The 16,719-nt window shown below is 53.4% G+C and overlaps 1 protein-coding gene and 2 non-coding genes across 3 annotated transcripts; all 3 read left to right on the plus strand.

The window, feature by feature from the left end:
• Positions 1-901: 901 nt before the first annotated feature.
• Positions 902-12,789, plus strand: Per1 (period circadian regulator 1). Its single transcript, XM_013111700.3, is given in 24 exon segments — positions 902-1,710; positions 3,200-3,607; positions 3,749-3,847; positions 3,942-4,096; positions 4,191-4,312; positions 4,404-4,605; positions 4,899-4,950; positions 5,079-5,221; positions 5,565-5,643; positions 5,715-5,821; positions 5,970-6,123; positions 6,214-6,322; positions 6,408-6,539; positions 6,703-6,808; positions 6,908-7,079; positions 7,172-7,302; positions 7,509-7,688; positions 8,267-8,509; positions 9,336-9,749; positions 9,752-9,945; positions 10,318-10,504; positions 10,694-10,883; positions 11,149-11,299; positions 11,866-12,789. Coding segments are annotated over 23 exon segments (3,942 nt in total). The 5' UTR covers positions 902-1,710; positions 3,200-3,332; the 3' UTR covers positions 12,211-12,789.
• A 516-nt stretch (positions 12,790-13,305) lies between these two features.
• Trnat-agu lies at positions 13,306-13,379 on the plus strand. Its single transcript has one exon. It is a non-coding gene; the product is annotated as a tRNA-Thr (tRNA).
• Positions 13,380-13,756: 377 nt separating this feature from the next.
• On the plus strand, positions 13,757-13,838 carry Trnas-cga. Its single transcript has one exon. It is a non-coding gene; the product is annotated as a tRNA-Ser (tRNA).
• The last annotated feature ends 2,881 nt before the right edge of the window (positions 13,839-16,719 follow it).

Genomic DNA, 16,719 nt, shown 5'->3' on the forward strand with positions numbered 1-16,719 from the left:
TTTGACGTCACCACTGTTTCCCGCCCCCTCTTCTCCATTGACGGCAGCAGAGCCTGGTTACTGTGGGGACGGTCAGACCTGACAGCCTGGGCCTTGGGACCAGGTGGGGGCTGTTGGAGTGCTGAACCTTTTGTCTGTGTAAATGGCAGATACGGAGGTGGGTGAGCAATGGCTGTTTGGGTCAGAGGAATCACAGCTAAATCCTTGAGAGCTGTGTAGGGAGAAAGGGGTCTGAAAACAAAAAAAAAGGAGAGAACAGGGTCACACACAGTACGAGGGGGCAGGAAGAGGAAGCTGAGGATTCAGGCACCAGTGTCTTTTGTTGTCCGTTTTCCTGCTTCTGTTTTTCTGGGTTATTTTATAACACTTCTGTGTCCCAGCTCTTCTACGGATCCCTGCCCCTCCTCCAAGGGAAACACTATGAAGGAAAGCTTTAGCCACGTGACAGCGAGGGGCGTGCACTTACAGCTGATTATTATGTCAGCAGCTGCCACCTGTGCTTCCAGGAACCCTGGAAGCACTGCTCAGCACAGGTCTGGATAGAGGGGCAGTGTCACTAGACCCAGACTGGCACGTTATCCCCGAGTCAAGCCCCTGTTGTCTTTTTATGAATCAGTGCTCTACTTTTCTTTTTTAAATTGTAATTTGTTGCCTCCTGTCCTCCCGAGGCTCCCTCTCCCTTACCTATCCCTGATAGAAACAAAGTCATCCCGTTTAGCGACAGTCTGCTGTGTGTCAAGTCCTGACACAGACTGACTGACGTGCATTACTGCTGAGAATACAGTGAAAGGAGACGGACGAGCTTGCTGCTCGAACCTTAGCTGCTTTTCCTAAACAGCAGGAATGTAAAGCCCTTACCACCTCATCTATTTCTGCCTAGGGCCTCAACTGCCCTCTCTGTTGCCTTTGTAGTCCTGGCTTCCTGCCCCCCCTTGTGGGGCAGCCCTAAATGTGGGTGGCTGCATCCTCTGCAGAGGCCGCGCTAGTCACCAAGTAGGCTGGCGAGAGACCTTTTCTCTGATTGGCCATCGGAGCACCTGCTTTTGTTTCCTTCCACGGTAGCTATTGGCTCTCGCTGCCCTTTCCATCATCTGTGTCCTCCATCACCCACTCACCCCTTAGTGACACGTGGACCCTCAGTTGCCCTTATCCCGGGATCTGAAGTGTCAAAGGAAGGGATTGGATTCTTTGTGACAAGGCTGGGGAGAAGCCAGAGAATATCAGTGGGAATCTCTCTCCCACTTCCCATGGGTACCAGACATTTCATTCAACTGGCTCCAGGATAGGTGTCTGGTTCTGCAAGGCTGGTCAGTTCAGGAAGTAGGTTTCTCTTGAGCGCCCACTGTGGCCCAGATGTTTTCCCTGAAAAGGGTAGCCCCCCTCCCTTCACTTCCCCTTCATTATTCACTGTGCGAGGCATCCTGAGCCCATTGGCTGACTGAGCAGTGTCTGAGGCCCTTCAGCCCAGCACCAGCACCCAAGTCCACGTGCAAGGATGTGTGTGACACAGCCCTGACCTCAGTGGGAGCCAGTAGCCAATCGGGTGCCAGAGAGAGATCCATAGCCAAATGGGGGCGGGGCCTGCGGCTCTTTGGGCAGAAGGCCAATGAGGGGCAGGGCCTGGCATTATGCAACCCGCCTCCCAGCCTCTCGGAGCTTCTCGGTTGCGGGCTGAAACGGCAGGCTGCTGGAGGGCGCTCGAACGGCCAGGTAGGGATCTCTGCTGCAGTCCTACGGCTAGTCTTTGTCCCGGAGCTTGGCTACCACTGTCTCCAATGTGCCGGGTCACTTTCAGCTCTGGCGCTCGGATAGCAAAACAGAAATCCGTCTTTCTTGTCACTGTCTACCCTTCCTCGCCCCTGGGGCCCTTAGGTGTTCAACTCAACCCTTCATGGGCTATCTAATTCTTATTCACTCACCCTACCTCCTGCTCTGTTTCTTCATCGCGACCATCCTAAGCCCCAACAACAGACCGTTAGCGAGCATGGTTCCTTACCCCTTTCTTGTCACCTGGGGGTCCTCGGGTTTGCCCTGGCACAAAGACCCCTTCAGGTTTTTGCACTCCCTGCCTTCCTCCCTCCAGTTCCTGGCCCCATGCCTGTCGTGATGTCAGCCTCTTCATGCTGGAACATCCTGTTCCCAGTGTTAGTTCTTGCTGTTGGCCACAGCCTTCCCTTTTCTCCCGGTGCTCGGAAAATACTTGGGATGGGGGTGTGGTTAGACAGGGAGGAGAGGAAGAACTATATGTTGGTTGTTGTATGTTCCCCATACCTAAGGCATTGATGTGGTGGTAGGGTTAACTAGAAAAGTAGGAGACGGGGGTGGGAGGTGCCTGGGTCCTTGCCTATGGCAAGCGGTAACTCCAGGCCTGATGTTTGGGAGTAGGCAAGGGCCCGAGAAAGAAAAGCAGTGTCTTGATCAGAATGATGGGTAAAGGCAAGCGCTAGGATGGGGGCGTTTCCACAGAGAGCAGAGGCCGTGTATTTCTCCCTGGGGAGGCTAGGACCCTGGAATCTCTTCACATGGCTCCTGGGCCCTCTGGGCCTTGGGAATTTGTTAAGGTGGGTGACTCCTGGGCCTTGCTAGCCAGTGTGGGGGTGGTTCGGCCAGTATGGGAGTAGGTCGGTTTTCCACTTCCACAGCAATAGGGGTGGGGGGGAGGGGTCTCTCCTGCCCTCCTGTGGTCCCTCCAGCAACCGCTGAGCTCAGCGGCTGACGTCGGTTTCCCTGGCGACCGTGGCTGTGGCGGAAGCGCGTGGTGGGGCCAGGCACATCGATGCGCATGTGCAGCGGGGGTGGTACCGCCCCCCGGATAAAATTAGCCCGGAAGCCTAAATATAGGAGGCTATCAGCTCACCCCCTGCTCCGAGAGGCCTCAGAGTCCCAGACCAAGTGGGGACCTGATGAGAATTTGGGGATAGGAAACCTGCAAGCTTTATCCTACAGCCATATTTCTAGTTAATCAGGCTGTACTCACTCCACTCTGTCAGGGGACGTAAGAGAAGGCTCAAGAAAACTGCCTTCCTACCTGTGGTATCCTTAGGGAGAACGGGAAACAGAACTTAGGTTCCTATTGCAAGCCGCAGGCCTGAGTCCCATCAGTGAGGGTCAGGCAGAGGAAGGACTGCATGTAGCCAACAGATGCTGTAGGGTTAACAGCGGGGCCTTGTAAACCTTCCTTCTTGATTTCTTTTTCTAGGTGCTGGGATTAAATTAGCCAGCCCTCAGAGACAGACGTCCTGCCTCCCTTATCCAGGCCTCAAAAGCTACGTTGTGCACCCGTGGTGGCCTCTTCACCTTTCCCGTTTTGTTCTCCACTGCATGGCCCAGACATGAGTGGCCCCCTAGAAGGGGCTGAGGGGGGAGGAGACCCCAGGCCTGGAGAACCTTTTTGCCCTGGAGGAGTCCCGTCTCCTGGGGCCCCACAGCACCGGCCTTGTCCAGGCCCCAGCCTGGCTGATGACACTGATGCAAACAGCAATGGCTCAAGCGGTAATGAATCCAATGGACACGAGTCCAGGGGTGCATCTCAGCGGAGTTCTCATAGCTCTTCTTCTGGCAATGGCAAGGACTCAGCCCTCCTGGAGACCACTGAGAGCAGCAAGAGGTGTGTGTGTGTGTGTGTGTGTGTGTGTGTGTGTGTGTGTGTGTGTGCGTGCACATAGTCCAGAAGTGGTTGGTGAGCTAGGTGAGAGCATGGTGCTGTTCATCACGTGGCCCTCACCTTGGCCTGCTGCTTCTTTTCTAGTACAAACTCTCAGAGTCCATCCCCACCAAGCAGTTCCATTGCCTATAGCCTCCTGAGTGCAAGCTCAGAGCAGGACAACCCATCTACCAGTGGCTGCAGGTGTGTGGCACGAGGGCTCTGGGAGGTGCCTGGGGATTGGGGCTAGACTCCGGGGCTAATGTCTTTACCCCTCCGTTCCTTGTGGGCCTTGCAGTAGTGAACAGTCAGCTAGAGCCAGAACCCAGAAGGAACTCATGACTGCACTTCGGGAGCTCAAACTTCGATTGCCACCAGAACGACGGGGCAAGGGCCGGTCTGGGACCCTGGCCACACTGCAGTATGCCTTGGCATGTGTGAGGCAGGTGCAGGGTGAGTGGGGCTTCCTGTCGGGGTGTGGCCAGGGAGTGGACTGTTGTAGCTTCCATTCCCCTTACCGATGTGGCTTGAACACCCTTGTCCACAGCTAACCAGGAATATTATCAGCAGTGGAGTCTGGAGGAGGGTGAGCCTTGTGCCATGGACATGTCTACTTACACCCTGGAGGAACTGGAGCATATCACATCTGAATACACTCTTCGAAACCAGGTCAGTTGCAGCTTGGGTCCTCTGTTCTAACACACCCTCATCTCCATTCCTGCAGGTCCTAAATCTTCTCTTGATCTTGGTCTCATCCTAGGATACCTTCTCTGTGGCCGTGTCCTTCTTGACAGGCCGGATTGTCTATATTTCGGAGCAGGCAGGTGTCCTCCTTCGTTGCAAGCGGGATGTGTTTCGGGGTGCCCGCTTCTCAGAGCTCCTAGCTCCCCAGGATGTGGGTGTCTTCTATGGCTCTACTACACCATCTCGACTGCCAACCTGGGGCACTGGGACCTCTGCAGGTAAAGTGTCCTTGTTTTTTTTTTTTTTTTGGTTTTTGAGACAGGGTTTCTCTGTGGCTTTGGAGGCTGTCCTGGAACTAGCTCTGTAGACAGGCTGGTCTTGAACTCACAGATCCGCCTGCCTCTGCCTCCCGAGTGCTGGGATGGTAAAGTGCCCTTGTGCTATGCAGAGGGCAGAACAGCTCCAGGTAGCTGCTGCCATGAGCAGCCTGGGCCTAAGCTTTCATTCCCTGGTTCTTCTCAGCTCAGGGAAGGGATGGCACTGTGCTGACTGCCATTCTCATCTGTTCTAGGTTCAGGCCTCAAGGACTTCACCCAGGAAAAGTCTGTCTTCTGCAGAATCAGGTAGGAGGAGAGGAGCAGACCTCTTTTTCACTCATCCTTGTGATCTATGTTAATATGGGCTGTGACTTTGACAAGGGGGTGGGCAGCTTTCCACTGGAAACCTCTAATATTCATCTTTCCCTTGCCAGAGGAGGTCCTGACCGGGATCCAGGGCCTCGGTACCAGCCATTCCGCCTAACTCCATATGTGACCAAGATTCGGGTATCAGATGGAGCTCCTGCACAGCCATGCTGCCTACTCATTGCAGAGCGCATCCACTCTGGTTATGAAGGTGGATAGGCTAAGGCCCTGGCCTTGGGGGATGATGGGAGGAAGGTTTTCCCTCTAGGATGGGGTGAAGTTTAACATGAGAGTCTGGGAGGCATGAGTTGGGTCCTTAGGGTTTAGGAAATATTATAAGGAAGAGGTTGAGGCCCTGCTTGTAGGTAAGGTAGGATGAGATCCTTGAGCTGTGATGTCATCTCTGGTGTGAGTCACCAGATGACTTAGACTCACCAGGGGCCATAAAGCCAGGTCTGAGCTGAGAGGAGGAGTGCTGGACAGGCAGACCCTAGGTAGAGAGGAGGCTGAGGAGCTAGGCCCTGAGGACGAAACCTGCGTGTTCTATGCTGCAGCTCCCCGCATCCCTCCTGACAAGAGGATCTTTACCACGCGGCACACACCTAGCTGCCTCTTCCAGGACGTAGATGAAAGGTGAGGTAAAGACCTGGAGGGAGGTGGGTAACCAGGGCTAAGCCATGGTCTGACGCCTCCTCTCATTATAGGGCTGCGCCGCTGCTGGGCTACCTGCCCCAGGATCTCCTGGGGGCTCCAGTACTCCTCTTCCTGCACCCTGAGGACAGACCCCTCATGCTGGCCATTCATAAGAAGAGTGCGTTCTCACCTTCCTCTCCCTCCCTGGGTTTCTTAGCTGCCCTTGTGGTGGTGTGTCTTGATGCCTTGTACGTCTGTGTGTGTCTCTGTCTCACTTTATTCAGCTCTCCCAGTCACTACCACCACTTCCTTTCCTGTTCCCATAGTTCTGCAGCTGGCAGGGCAGCCCTTTGACCACTCTCCTATTCGCTTCTGTGCTCGGAATGGAGAATATGTCACCATGGACACCAGCTGGGCTGGCTTTGTACACCCCTGGAGTCGCAAGGTGGCTTTCGTGTTGGGCCGCCATAAAGTACGCACGTAAGTGTGTCATGCCTCTGAGCTGGCGTTGGGGATGGGGAATATGATAGGATTAGGGAAGGGACTGTATTCACCCTCACTGTCCTGCAGGGCACCCCTGAATGAGGATGTCTTCACCCCCCCGGCCCCCAGCCCGGCTCTGTCCCTGGACTCTGACATACAGGAGCTCTCAGAGCAGATCCATCGACTGCTGTTGCAGGTGAGAGTTGAGGAAGGCCTCGGGAATGAAGTGGTCAGGAAGTAGGATCTCGACATCTAACCAACCATCCTTCTCCTTGCTGCAGCCTGTGCACAGCTCTAGCCCCACAGGGCTCTGTGGAGTTGGCCCTCTGATGTCTCCTGGTCCTCTCCATAGCCCTGGCTCCTCCAGTGATAGCAATGGGGGTGATGCTGAGGGGCCTGGGCCTCCTGCTCCAGTGAGTAACCTTCTCCCATGTCACCTTTCTCATTGCCCACTCTTGGGAATCACTGCCGTCAGTCCCCCACGCTACCCCTGCCTAGGCTCCCAGGTCTTCTTACTGATACTTAGGCCCCGGCACTGGCCACCCCAATGCTGCCCAGTGTTCTGCTGTCCCACAGGTGACTTTCCAGCAGATCTGTAAAGACGTGCATCTGGTGAAGCACCAGGGACAACAGCTCTTCATTGAGTCCCGGGCCAAGCCTCCACCTCGACCCCGCCTCCTGGGTAAGTTGGTAACATCATAGAGCAGGGATGAGGATTAAGGCCTGAGGTTCCCCTTCCCCTCATTCCCAGCTCATTTACCTTTTCGTTTCCTTGTCCTAGCTACAGGTACACTCAAGGCCAAAGTCCTTTCCTGCCAGTCCCCAAACCCCGAACTGGAAGTGGCTCCTGCTCCAGACCAAGTCCCACTAGCATTGGCCCCCGAGGAGCCAGAGAGGAAAGAGGCCTCCAGCTGTTCCTACCAGCAGATCAACTGCCTGGACAGCATCCTCAGGTAAGGCCTGCCAGTCAACTCCTCCCTTGGTCCTGCCTTTCCTGCCCGAGGCGAGGCCCTGCACTGAAGCCCTTTGCTTCATCCATCCCCAGGTATTTGGAGAGCTGTAACATTCCCAGCACGACAAAGCGCAAATGTGCCTCCTCCTCCTCCTGCACTGCTTCCTCAGCCTCCGATGACGACAAGCAGAGGGCAGGCCCAGTTCCTGTCGGGGCCAAGAAAGGTAAGGCTCCCACTGCCCTCCCCGTCCTGTTAGTACCGGGCCTACACACTTCTGCCTTGGGGGCTCCTACCTGCTATTCCCTCCTTTCCTGCCTCCTGATCTCCAGGGTCTTCCCTCTAGCCAATCCTTTCCCACTCCACCCTGGGACTCCCTCTCCTGAACTTCCAAGGGGTGGGGGTGGTAACCAGTGCCGTCTCTCTGCACAGATCCGACGTCAGCAGTGCTGTCTGGGGAGGGGGCCACTCCTCGGAAGGAGCCAGTGGTGGGAGGCACCCTGAGCCCGCTCGCCCTGGCCAATAAGGCAGAGAGCGTGGTGTCTGTCACCAGTCAGTGTAGCTTCAGCTCCACCATCGTCCATGTGGGAGACAAGAAGCCCCCGGAGTCGGGTATGGGCGTGGTGGGAGGGGGGGTATGACTGGGCCCCACTTGGTCCCTCAGCCAGAGCTCTTTCCTGCCTACCTTTCTCCCCCTCACCCCCCAGTGGAGAGAAGGAGGTCACCTTAGCTTGGGACTCTACTGCTCCTGACTGTCCACCCTATTAACCTCTGCTGCTCGCCCCTCCCCCACCCTCCCTCCTGTATTCTTACTGTCAGTTGAACCATGAAAGTTGGATATAAGGGGAGGGGTTCCAACACTGAGATGTTGACCACTAAAGCAAGGAATATGAAGACTCTTCAGGGTCTCTGGGTAGACCTTAAAAGTGTATGGAAAGCAAGATATGGGCTTCCTGTAGGAGGAGGAGGTATCACCCCAGGCGTTCCTGGCAGGGTCATAGCCATGGGTGGAGAGCATCCTCTTTTTCCCGGGACAGTTTTGCATGGGAAGAAGAGTCCAGGCCTACTTTTTGGCGGGGAGGTGGCCTTGAGTACCTGGGGCCCCAGGCCTTGGGTGGGAAGGTTGTAGTGTGCATGTGTTGACCCCTGAGACGTTTCTTATCACCTTTTCCTCATCTCACCTTTCTTAGACATCATCATGATGGAGGACCTGCCTGGCCTAGCCCCTGGCCCAACCCCTAGTCCGGCCCCCAGTCCCACAGTAGCCCCTGACCCAGCCCCAGATGCTTATCGCCCAGTGGGTCTGACCAAGGCTGTGCTGTCCCTGCACACGCAAAAAGAAGAGCAAGCCTTCCTCAACCGCTTCAGAGACCTTGGCAGGCTCCGTGGACTTGACAACTCTTCTGTGGCTCCCTCAGCCCCTGGCGAGCGAGGTAGCCACCTGGGGCTTCCTTGAGGTGCCTTTTATACAGCCAGCCTAGGGCCAGATGCTGAGGGTGGTGATGTGGTGGGGAGGGAGATGTTCCTGCTCTGGGACCCAGGCTGATGCTATCTTCACCATCAGGACCCAATTTAGTTAGACCCCTTCATAGCTTCTCCCTACTAAACCAGGCTTCCAGGAGGGAAGCTCGGGGGTGGGAGGTGGCGCTGAGACAAGCAGGTGGAAGTGGTGGGTTCCATGTAAGCTCAAGTCCTGGCCTAGGAACAAGGGCAAAATTTGTTAGCATCGCTGATGTCGATCCACAGAGACTCTGGGACAATCTTGGATGGGGCTGAACTTCCAGGGCAGATAGAAAGTAACCCCTCTAGGTACCTGCAGGACACTTTTGCAACCAGCTGCAGGACCTAGGACTGAGGCCTGGCCTATTCTGCCCACCGCATCTTTCCATTGTGAGTTAGGCAGAGCACAGTTTCAACTGGCAGGACAAGTATCCAGGCTGGGCAGCCTGAGGGATTTGGCAGATGGACTGAAGTCACCTGCCTATTCATCCGTGGACTCACTCTGCCTCCTCTTTCTGCCAGTGTGCCTCTGTTTTGCACACTCCCAGCTTGACCCTCATGTAACCTTGCCCTCCTGGCTCTTTTCACAATAAACCCCCTGTCCCCTGTCTCCTGTGATTCTTCCCTGAAATGTCCCCTACTTTCTATCTTGCTGTTTTGCGTGCAAGGTGAGCAGCTTTCTCAGCCCTTTGCCTGTCCTCAGTGTGTTAGGGCAGTGGAGGTGGCAGGCTCCTTGCTAACCCTGGTCTTTCCCCACAGGCTGCCACCATGGCCCCATGCCCCCTGGTCGCCGACACCACTGCAGATCTAAAGCAAAACGTTCTCGCCACCACCAGACCCCCCAGTCTGAAACTCCCTGCTATGTCTCCCACCCTTCACCTGTGCCCTCTTCTGGACCCTGGCCACCCCCATCAGCCACTACCCCTTTTCCAGCAATGGTCCAGCCCTACCCACTGCCAGTGTTCTCCCCACGAGGAGGTCCACAGCCTCTTCCTCCTGCCCCCACGTCTGTGCCCCCTGCTACTTTCCCTTCTCCCTTGGTGACCCCAATGGTGGCCTTGGTGCTCCCTAACTATCTATTCCCTACCCCACCTAGCTATCCATATGGGGTATCCCAGGCCCCTGCTGAGGGGCCACCTACTCCTGCTTCCCATTCGCCTTCCCCATCCCTGCCCCCCTGGCCCCCAGCCCCCCACACCGCCCAGATTCCCCACTGTTCAACTCAAGATGCAGTTCCCCACTGCAGCTCAATCTGCTGCAGCTTGAGGAGTCCCCCCGCACTGAGGGGGGTGCTGCTGCGGGGGGCCCTGGAAGCAGTGCTGGGCCCCCACCTCCCAGTGAGGAGGCTGCTGAGCCAGAGGCCAGACTGGTGAGCAACACTCCCTCTCCCAGTGCCCGCAGTCCTTGCCCCTCTTCTGCCTGTCTGCTTCTTCCCGGGCCAGGTGGGAGGTTCCAGCGGAGTGTGTGAAGGAAGCAGAAATGAGCTGCTTCCTCTGGGAAGGGGCAGCTCTGTATGTCTGACATTCTAAGAGTGTCTTTGCCACTTGGAAAGGCCCTGCAGTATGTTCCACACTCTTCAACTCTCCTCGCAGCTTGGCCCTGTGTCAAGGAGCAAGGAGCACAGATGTGTGGGGTCGGGTGTGTCTCCTTTGGTGCCCCTCCCCCGCAGAAGCGGTTGATAAGAAGCACTGTGGTAATTCCTCACCGCCTTCCTGTCCCCTCCACTCCACTCCTCCTTTAGGTAGAGGTGACTGAGTCCTCCAATCAGGATGCACTTTCAGGCTCCAGCGACCTGCTGGAGTTACTACTACAAGAAGATTCTCGCTCTGGCACAGGCTCGGCAGCTTCAGGCTCTCTGGGCTCTGGCTTGGGCTCTGGGTCTGGTTCAGGATCTCATGAAGGGGGGAGCACCTCAGCCAGTATTACTCGTGAGTGCTCCCACCAATACTTCCCAGAGTAGAACAGAGGTGGGGAGGTGAGAAGCTAAACCCCAGTTTGGCCTAACTTGTGAAGGCCAGGGGGCTGGACACATGGCCTTAGAGGGTGGCCTGTGGAAGCCTCTCAGGGTGGATGTGTTAGCCATCCTGGCTCCATTGGCCTTTCCCACCTCTCCACAGGCAGCAGCCAAAGCAGCCACACAAGCAAGTACTTTGGTAGCATCGACTCTTCAGAGGCTGAGGCTGGCGCTGCTCAGGCCAGGACTGAGCCTGGGGACCAGGTCATTAAGTATGTGCTCCAGGATCCCATCTGGCTGCTCATGGCCAATGCTGACCAGCATGTCATGATGACGTACCAAGTGCCCTCCAGGTGAGTTTTAGAGGCCTCATCTTCTTCCCTTTCAGAGCAGTTCAGACTAGCCTACCTGCACTGCCCAGATAATCTGAGGTTCTTCTTTCTGGGGCAGGTCTAATCTGGAGGTACTCATTGTGGCATAAGCCCCTGTCCCTTGGGCCTATCAGTAGTTTCCTGGTGTTGAAATCTTACTTGCCATGGGTTAAGGAATTGTGGTTGAAGATGAATGCTAACCCGTGGGTCTTGGCCCTGGATCCTAGCCTCTTCCATCCTTACACAGGGACACAGCCTCTGTGCTGAAGCAAGACCGGGAGAGGCTCCGGGCCATGCAGAAGCAACAGCCACGGTTCTCAGAGGACCAGCGGCGGGAACTGGGTGCTGTGCACTCCTGGGTCCGGAAGGGCCAGCTGCCTCGGGCCATTGACGTGATGGTGAGAGAAGTCTGGGAAGCCGGGGACAGACTAGGGTGGAAGACACTAAGCTCGAGTTGAAGGAATAGAGGAGTACAGTTTGATCCCAGTGTCTTTGATCATTAATCCTGAAGGATGCTAATCCCATAAACCTGCTGCTGGATTATGTAATATTAAGCCACATTACCGCACAAGTCTTTATAGAACTTCTCTGGCCCATCATACCACCCCATTGTAGTGGGGTCTCAGTAGAGCACTTTCTTAAACGTTTTTAAAAGATTTATGTGTATGAGTGCTTTTGTCTGCATGTATGTCTATTCACCACATGCGTGCCTTGGTGCCCAGGAAGGTTAGAAGAGGATGGTCTGGAACTGGGGTTAAGGATGGTTGAGCCGCCATATGGGTACTGGTATCTGAAGCAGGCTCTTCAGCCCCCAGCAGAGGGTTTTCCAACCTTGTTAGACTGTAGCCACATGTGTGGACAGGTTTCCTGGAGATACTTTGGGACTCACTATTAAGGATGGTGCTGGGCTTGCAGATTCCTGGGGAGAATCCTACCTAACTCACATCCTGCTTTTCTCTCCAAGGCTTGTGTGGACTGTGGTAGCAGCATTCAGGATCCTGGCCATTCTGATGACCCACTCTTCTCAGAACTGGATGGACTGGGGCTGGAGCCCATGGAAGAGGGTGGAGGCGAGGGTGGTGGTGGTGGTGGTGGTGGTGGTGATGGTGGTGGTGGTGGTGGTGGTGGTGGTGATGGTGATGGTGGTGGTGGTGGTGGTGGTGGTCGTGAGTGTGATAGCGGTGAGGAGGTCCAGACCCAAATTGGGGCTAAGGGCTCAAGCTCTCAGGACTCTGCCATGGAGGAAGAAGAACAAGGTGGGAACGCATCCGGTCCAGCTTTACCTGCGGAAGAAAACGGCACCAGCTAGACTCCATTTTGAAGCCACTTGCAGCAATCTATGAGAGGCTTCCTTTGCAACCATGTTGCGGTTCTTAGAACTCAAGATATGGCTGGACCAACCAATAGGAAACTGCCCCGGCTTCTCCCAACATAGGGGGCAGGACCCCCACTACCAGCCAGGGCCCAGGAGCTGCCTCTAGCCTCTTAGCAGAGAGTGGAAGTTTCCCATCCAGTTTGGAGGATTGCCCGTTCCCACCCTGCTGAGGAGACCCTTCCTCACCCGGCCGACAAGCTGCTGATGTGGTCTCTCCAAATCTCAGCTGAGCCTGAGTCCCAGTCGAAGGGTTGGGGCTGCACTTATTTATTGGGGGAGACAGCTTACTCTATCTCATCCCAGGTGGGAGGAGGGGAGCCTGGGGTCAGTGTAGGACCCAGGGGTTTTGAACCCCTAGCTGCTCCAGGGTGGGGGAGGTTGGTGGACCATGGAGTCCCTGGTGCTGCCCCTCAGGTGGGACCCAGGCGTTCTCAGCTCTACCCTCTACCAATGGCATTTGTGTTTTTGATATTGTGTCTGTTATTTTTTTAATACAAAATGAAAAACCAAAAAGTCCAAGACTTTGTGAAATGCAGTCGGGAGTTTGGGTGAGGGAAGGAGGGGCCCTGCCACCTGCATGATTGTATTGTAGGTGGGCTGATGAGCCCTATTCTTTTTCCCTCCGCATTCCTGGCAACAGAGGACTTTGCTAAGTCTGGTAAACTCTCACACTTATAGAACTACACTCTACCACTACCTTAGCTTGGTTACTCTGAGAAGCAGAGAGGCAACCTGTGGTTAAGATCTTGGCAAGCTCCAGTCATAGGTACTGTGGCAGAAACCCGTAGTAGTTTAGCCAAGTTCAGCTTCATAGCACCCCATCAGAAATAGCTTTTCAGCGGGTCAATTTAGTTAGCTAAGACACTAGTCCTTTAACTCAGACTTGAAAAGGCAGAGGGGAGCCTGGGTGGGTCGAATCATCGGAGGTCCAGTGCAAATTGTTGGTCAAGTCTCAGGATGCTACTCTTAACGTTTCCCAGCTTCCGTCAGTAACAGCTGATCTACTTGGAAGAGGGAAGAATACCCGTTGGCGCCGTGGCTTAGCTGGTTAAAGCGCCTGTCTAGTAAACAGGAGATCCTGGGTTCGAATCCCAGCGGTGCCTGGTTTGCACAGTATATTATTGCCGAATTTGACGTCTCTCCCCAAGAGACTCTCTTCCTCTTACCTAGTTTACCTCTTCGAGCCGCTTTCCTAAGCGCTTTGCTGTGTATTTGGAAAACAACAGAAGCCGCTAATCCTTGAGACCCTCAACCTTTAGAAGGACTGGAATAGGGTGGGAATTGGTTTTATTGGGTTTCCACTGTGGCTTTGCGAGTGGAGTCCTGGAAAGAGGTGTTGCTCTGGAGGTCTGGTTCTGACAGTGAAACCGCCAGCGCACGCGCACAGCCTCTTTGAAAAGAAAAAAAAAAAGTCGGTGAACTGCAGGAGTCAAGGGCCTTGATAGGCAGCTATAGCTCCGCAGGCCCGAGGCCGCACGCGGCTGTGATGGCCGAGTGGTTAAGGCGTTGGACTCGAAATCCAATGGGGTTTCCCCGCGCAGGTTCGAATCCTGCTCACAGCGTTATCGATTTTGGCCTCGTTTAGCGTATAGTTCGTTTTCTAGTTCTTTCTTCCTTTGAAGAAGCTGTTGCTGGGATTCAGCCTCCCGGGACCAGCTCGCTAGCGTCCCCGTGCGAAACAGACTGCCGTGGACTTGTAAAACGCGCTTCATTTTCAACTCCAAACTCCATCCAATCACAAAGACTCCCAGCTCCACTCAAAGTCTACTCAGCTCTTTCCTCTACTTTCCGACTGTGTCACCCAAAACCACGAATTACTCTTTCACTTTGCTTTCAACTCTATTTTTTATTTTGAGACTGTAATTTGATTACATTCAAAACCGCACACTCCCTGCTCTCCTTCAGATTCATGGCCTTATTTTTCTAATTGTTATTGCATGCATATAAGTGTATGTATATACATGTATATTCTCAAATATAACCTGCTCGGTTTGTATAATGTTGCCTGTATGTTTTCAGGGCTGACGGTTTGGCATTGGACAACCAGCTGGTATACTCTTTCCTGGGGTGGGTCACCTCCCCACTCCCAGCTTTCCTCAGTTGGCTATAGCTCGTTGTGTAGAGCTGAGGCTCTGTTCTCTGTTTCACTGAGAAGATAGTTTCCCACGGACATCCACAACTGCACGCGCTTACCACTACCCCTCTTCCTTTCCCCGATGACTGCTAGAGAGTGCTTACACCCAACTGCGCCAACCTCCACGTCTAGATTTTCCATCCCTTTGACCCCGGTTCCTCTCTTCCCGTGCCATCAAAATTCCCCTCTCTACTGTATTGCTTCCAGACACGGAACAACAAAAATAGCTGCTGTGCGTCCTTGAAAAGTCATGTGTCATGTTGTGCCCAAGTCGCAAAGATTCCCCAGAGACCACCAGGAAGACCGACCCACCAAGCTACAAAAACAAGGTTTTAATGATTGTTCATCCAACCATGACAGGGGTCGAGCAAGCTAACGCAGCAGCCCCCAGAGGGAGTGAAGTTCCCTGTCGACTGCTAGGTTTTAAAGACAAAAGTTACAGGATTACACCAGTAGGTACAGGTTGGTTTCTGATTGACATTTGGAAACTATTAGGAGAATTTCTCAAAGTCATATTTTGGCATGAAATACCTGTGTACCAATTATTCTCATTGGTCAGTGCTGAGAGGGAACATTCTGTGGTTTCTATGGCTTTGACTTGTTACTTGCAGGTGGCCTGTTGTACATAGATACCAATAGTTTTCAGAACTGTATCCTGGAGACTACAGGGGAGGTTTTGGTCCCCCTGAGTGAGGGTCTGGTCCCTTTATTTCTAAATTATTAGAAGTGAAGCCTTTGAGTTTAGTTTACCCCTTTCATGTTATCAACTTAATCCCCAGATGTGTAATTAGATGGGAGGTAGGGTCTTAAGGACATTATTTGAACGGGAGGACATCATATGAATAGAGCCCCCACAATGGATGATAACGCCTTTCTAAGAAGCGACTCTGACCAGCTTGCTTATCTGTCACACCGTATGATGCCTCCATACTCTGATGTAGCAAGAAAGCTCTCACCAGATAAGTTGGCACTATGTTCTCTGACTTCCTAGCTTCCAGACTGCTGAGTTAAATAGGCCTTTCTGATCTCAGAGTGTTGTAAGTCAACTGAAGAAAAGGCCAAAACCCAGTAAGACACTGTCTGGACCCTGAGCCCGTCCTCAGGTACCATCCCATTCCTTGCTCTTCCATGCAGAATAATGATCTCACTGTCTTCCTATGCTCCTTAAACTCCCTCCAACCCTGTGCATACCCTCCTCACTGTCATGGTCGCCTCTGTTAAGGTTACAAACAACCATCACGTTGCTAAATGAACACTAGTCTGATGCTTGCCCTTAGAGAGGAGTTCTTTACTTGCCTTCCAGCCTGGACACCCTTCTGATGTCCCTTCCACTTCATTAGCAGATCATTCACTGACTTACCTTCTGGGTCTTCAGCATTAGAGGAGTCACAAGGTTCAAACTTCCAAGGGTCTCTCTTCTCTGCCTGTGCTTTCTGCCTAGGCATCTCTAGTACCTTTAAAAGTCAGATAATGCTTCTCAATTGCCTCACATTTTCCTCTCCAGACATGGGACTGTTCCCTGAATGCTTATATACAACTGGCTGCTTCCCATCTCCACTTGGCTATCTAGCAGGGACATACTTTTCCCTCAAAGCTGCTTCATCTGTAGACTTCTCATTTTGGTCAAGGAAAATTCTCTAGTTGATTACACTTAAAACCCTTAGGATCATTCTTGGCTCTTCTTTTTCTAACATTCCATATTGATCAGTCAGCAATTTCTTTTTCTAATATGCAAGGCTTAGTTAAGTGCCACTGACGTCATTATTACATTCTTATCCAGGCTTGTCTCTCACCTGTCACCTGGATTATTGCAGTGTCTCCTAAATCACCTCCTGGTGTCCAGTCTCTTGGGATGCCAGGGATTAAATCCAGGACTTCTCAAATGCTGGGATGGGGTCACTCTCTCTGTAACTAAGGTGTGCCCCTTTTGCTAACACCTTTCTTGTGAAAGGAAAAGGAAAGGACGGTTGTGACAAGAGTGGTGCAGGGCGTGGCCTCAAATTCACTCTGCTTACTATGTAGCCCAGGTTGAGCTTGAAATTCACAGCGACCTTTCTACCCCAGCCTCCAAAGTGCTGGGATTACAGGCATGAGTACATGCTCTTCCCCAGCAAAGGGTGACACTTCTAATACATAAGTCAAAGGGGAAGGAGTGGAGGCTGAGCACACCTGTGATCTTCCACTCTCAGGAGGTGGAGGCAAGAGGTTCTCCAGCTTGAGAAAGGCTCTGGTTATGTAGTGAGAGTCTGTTTCAAAATGCAGTAAAATACTAACCAGCTAACCAAAAACATACAGGCTATAACTCAGTA

This window comes from Mesocricetus auratus, unplaced genomic scaffold (genome assembly GCF_017639785.1).
Source record: "Mesocricetus auratus isolate SY011 unplaced genomic scaffold, BCM_Maur_2.0 Super-Scaffold_100007, whole genome shotgun sequence".
NCBI lineage: Eukaryota > Metazoa > Chordata > Mammalia > Rodentia > Cricetidae > Mesocricetus > Mesocricetus auratus.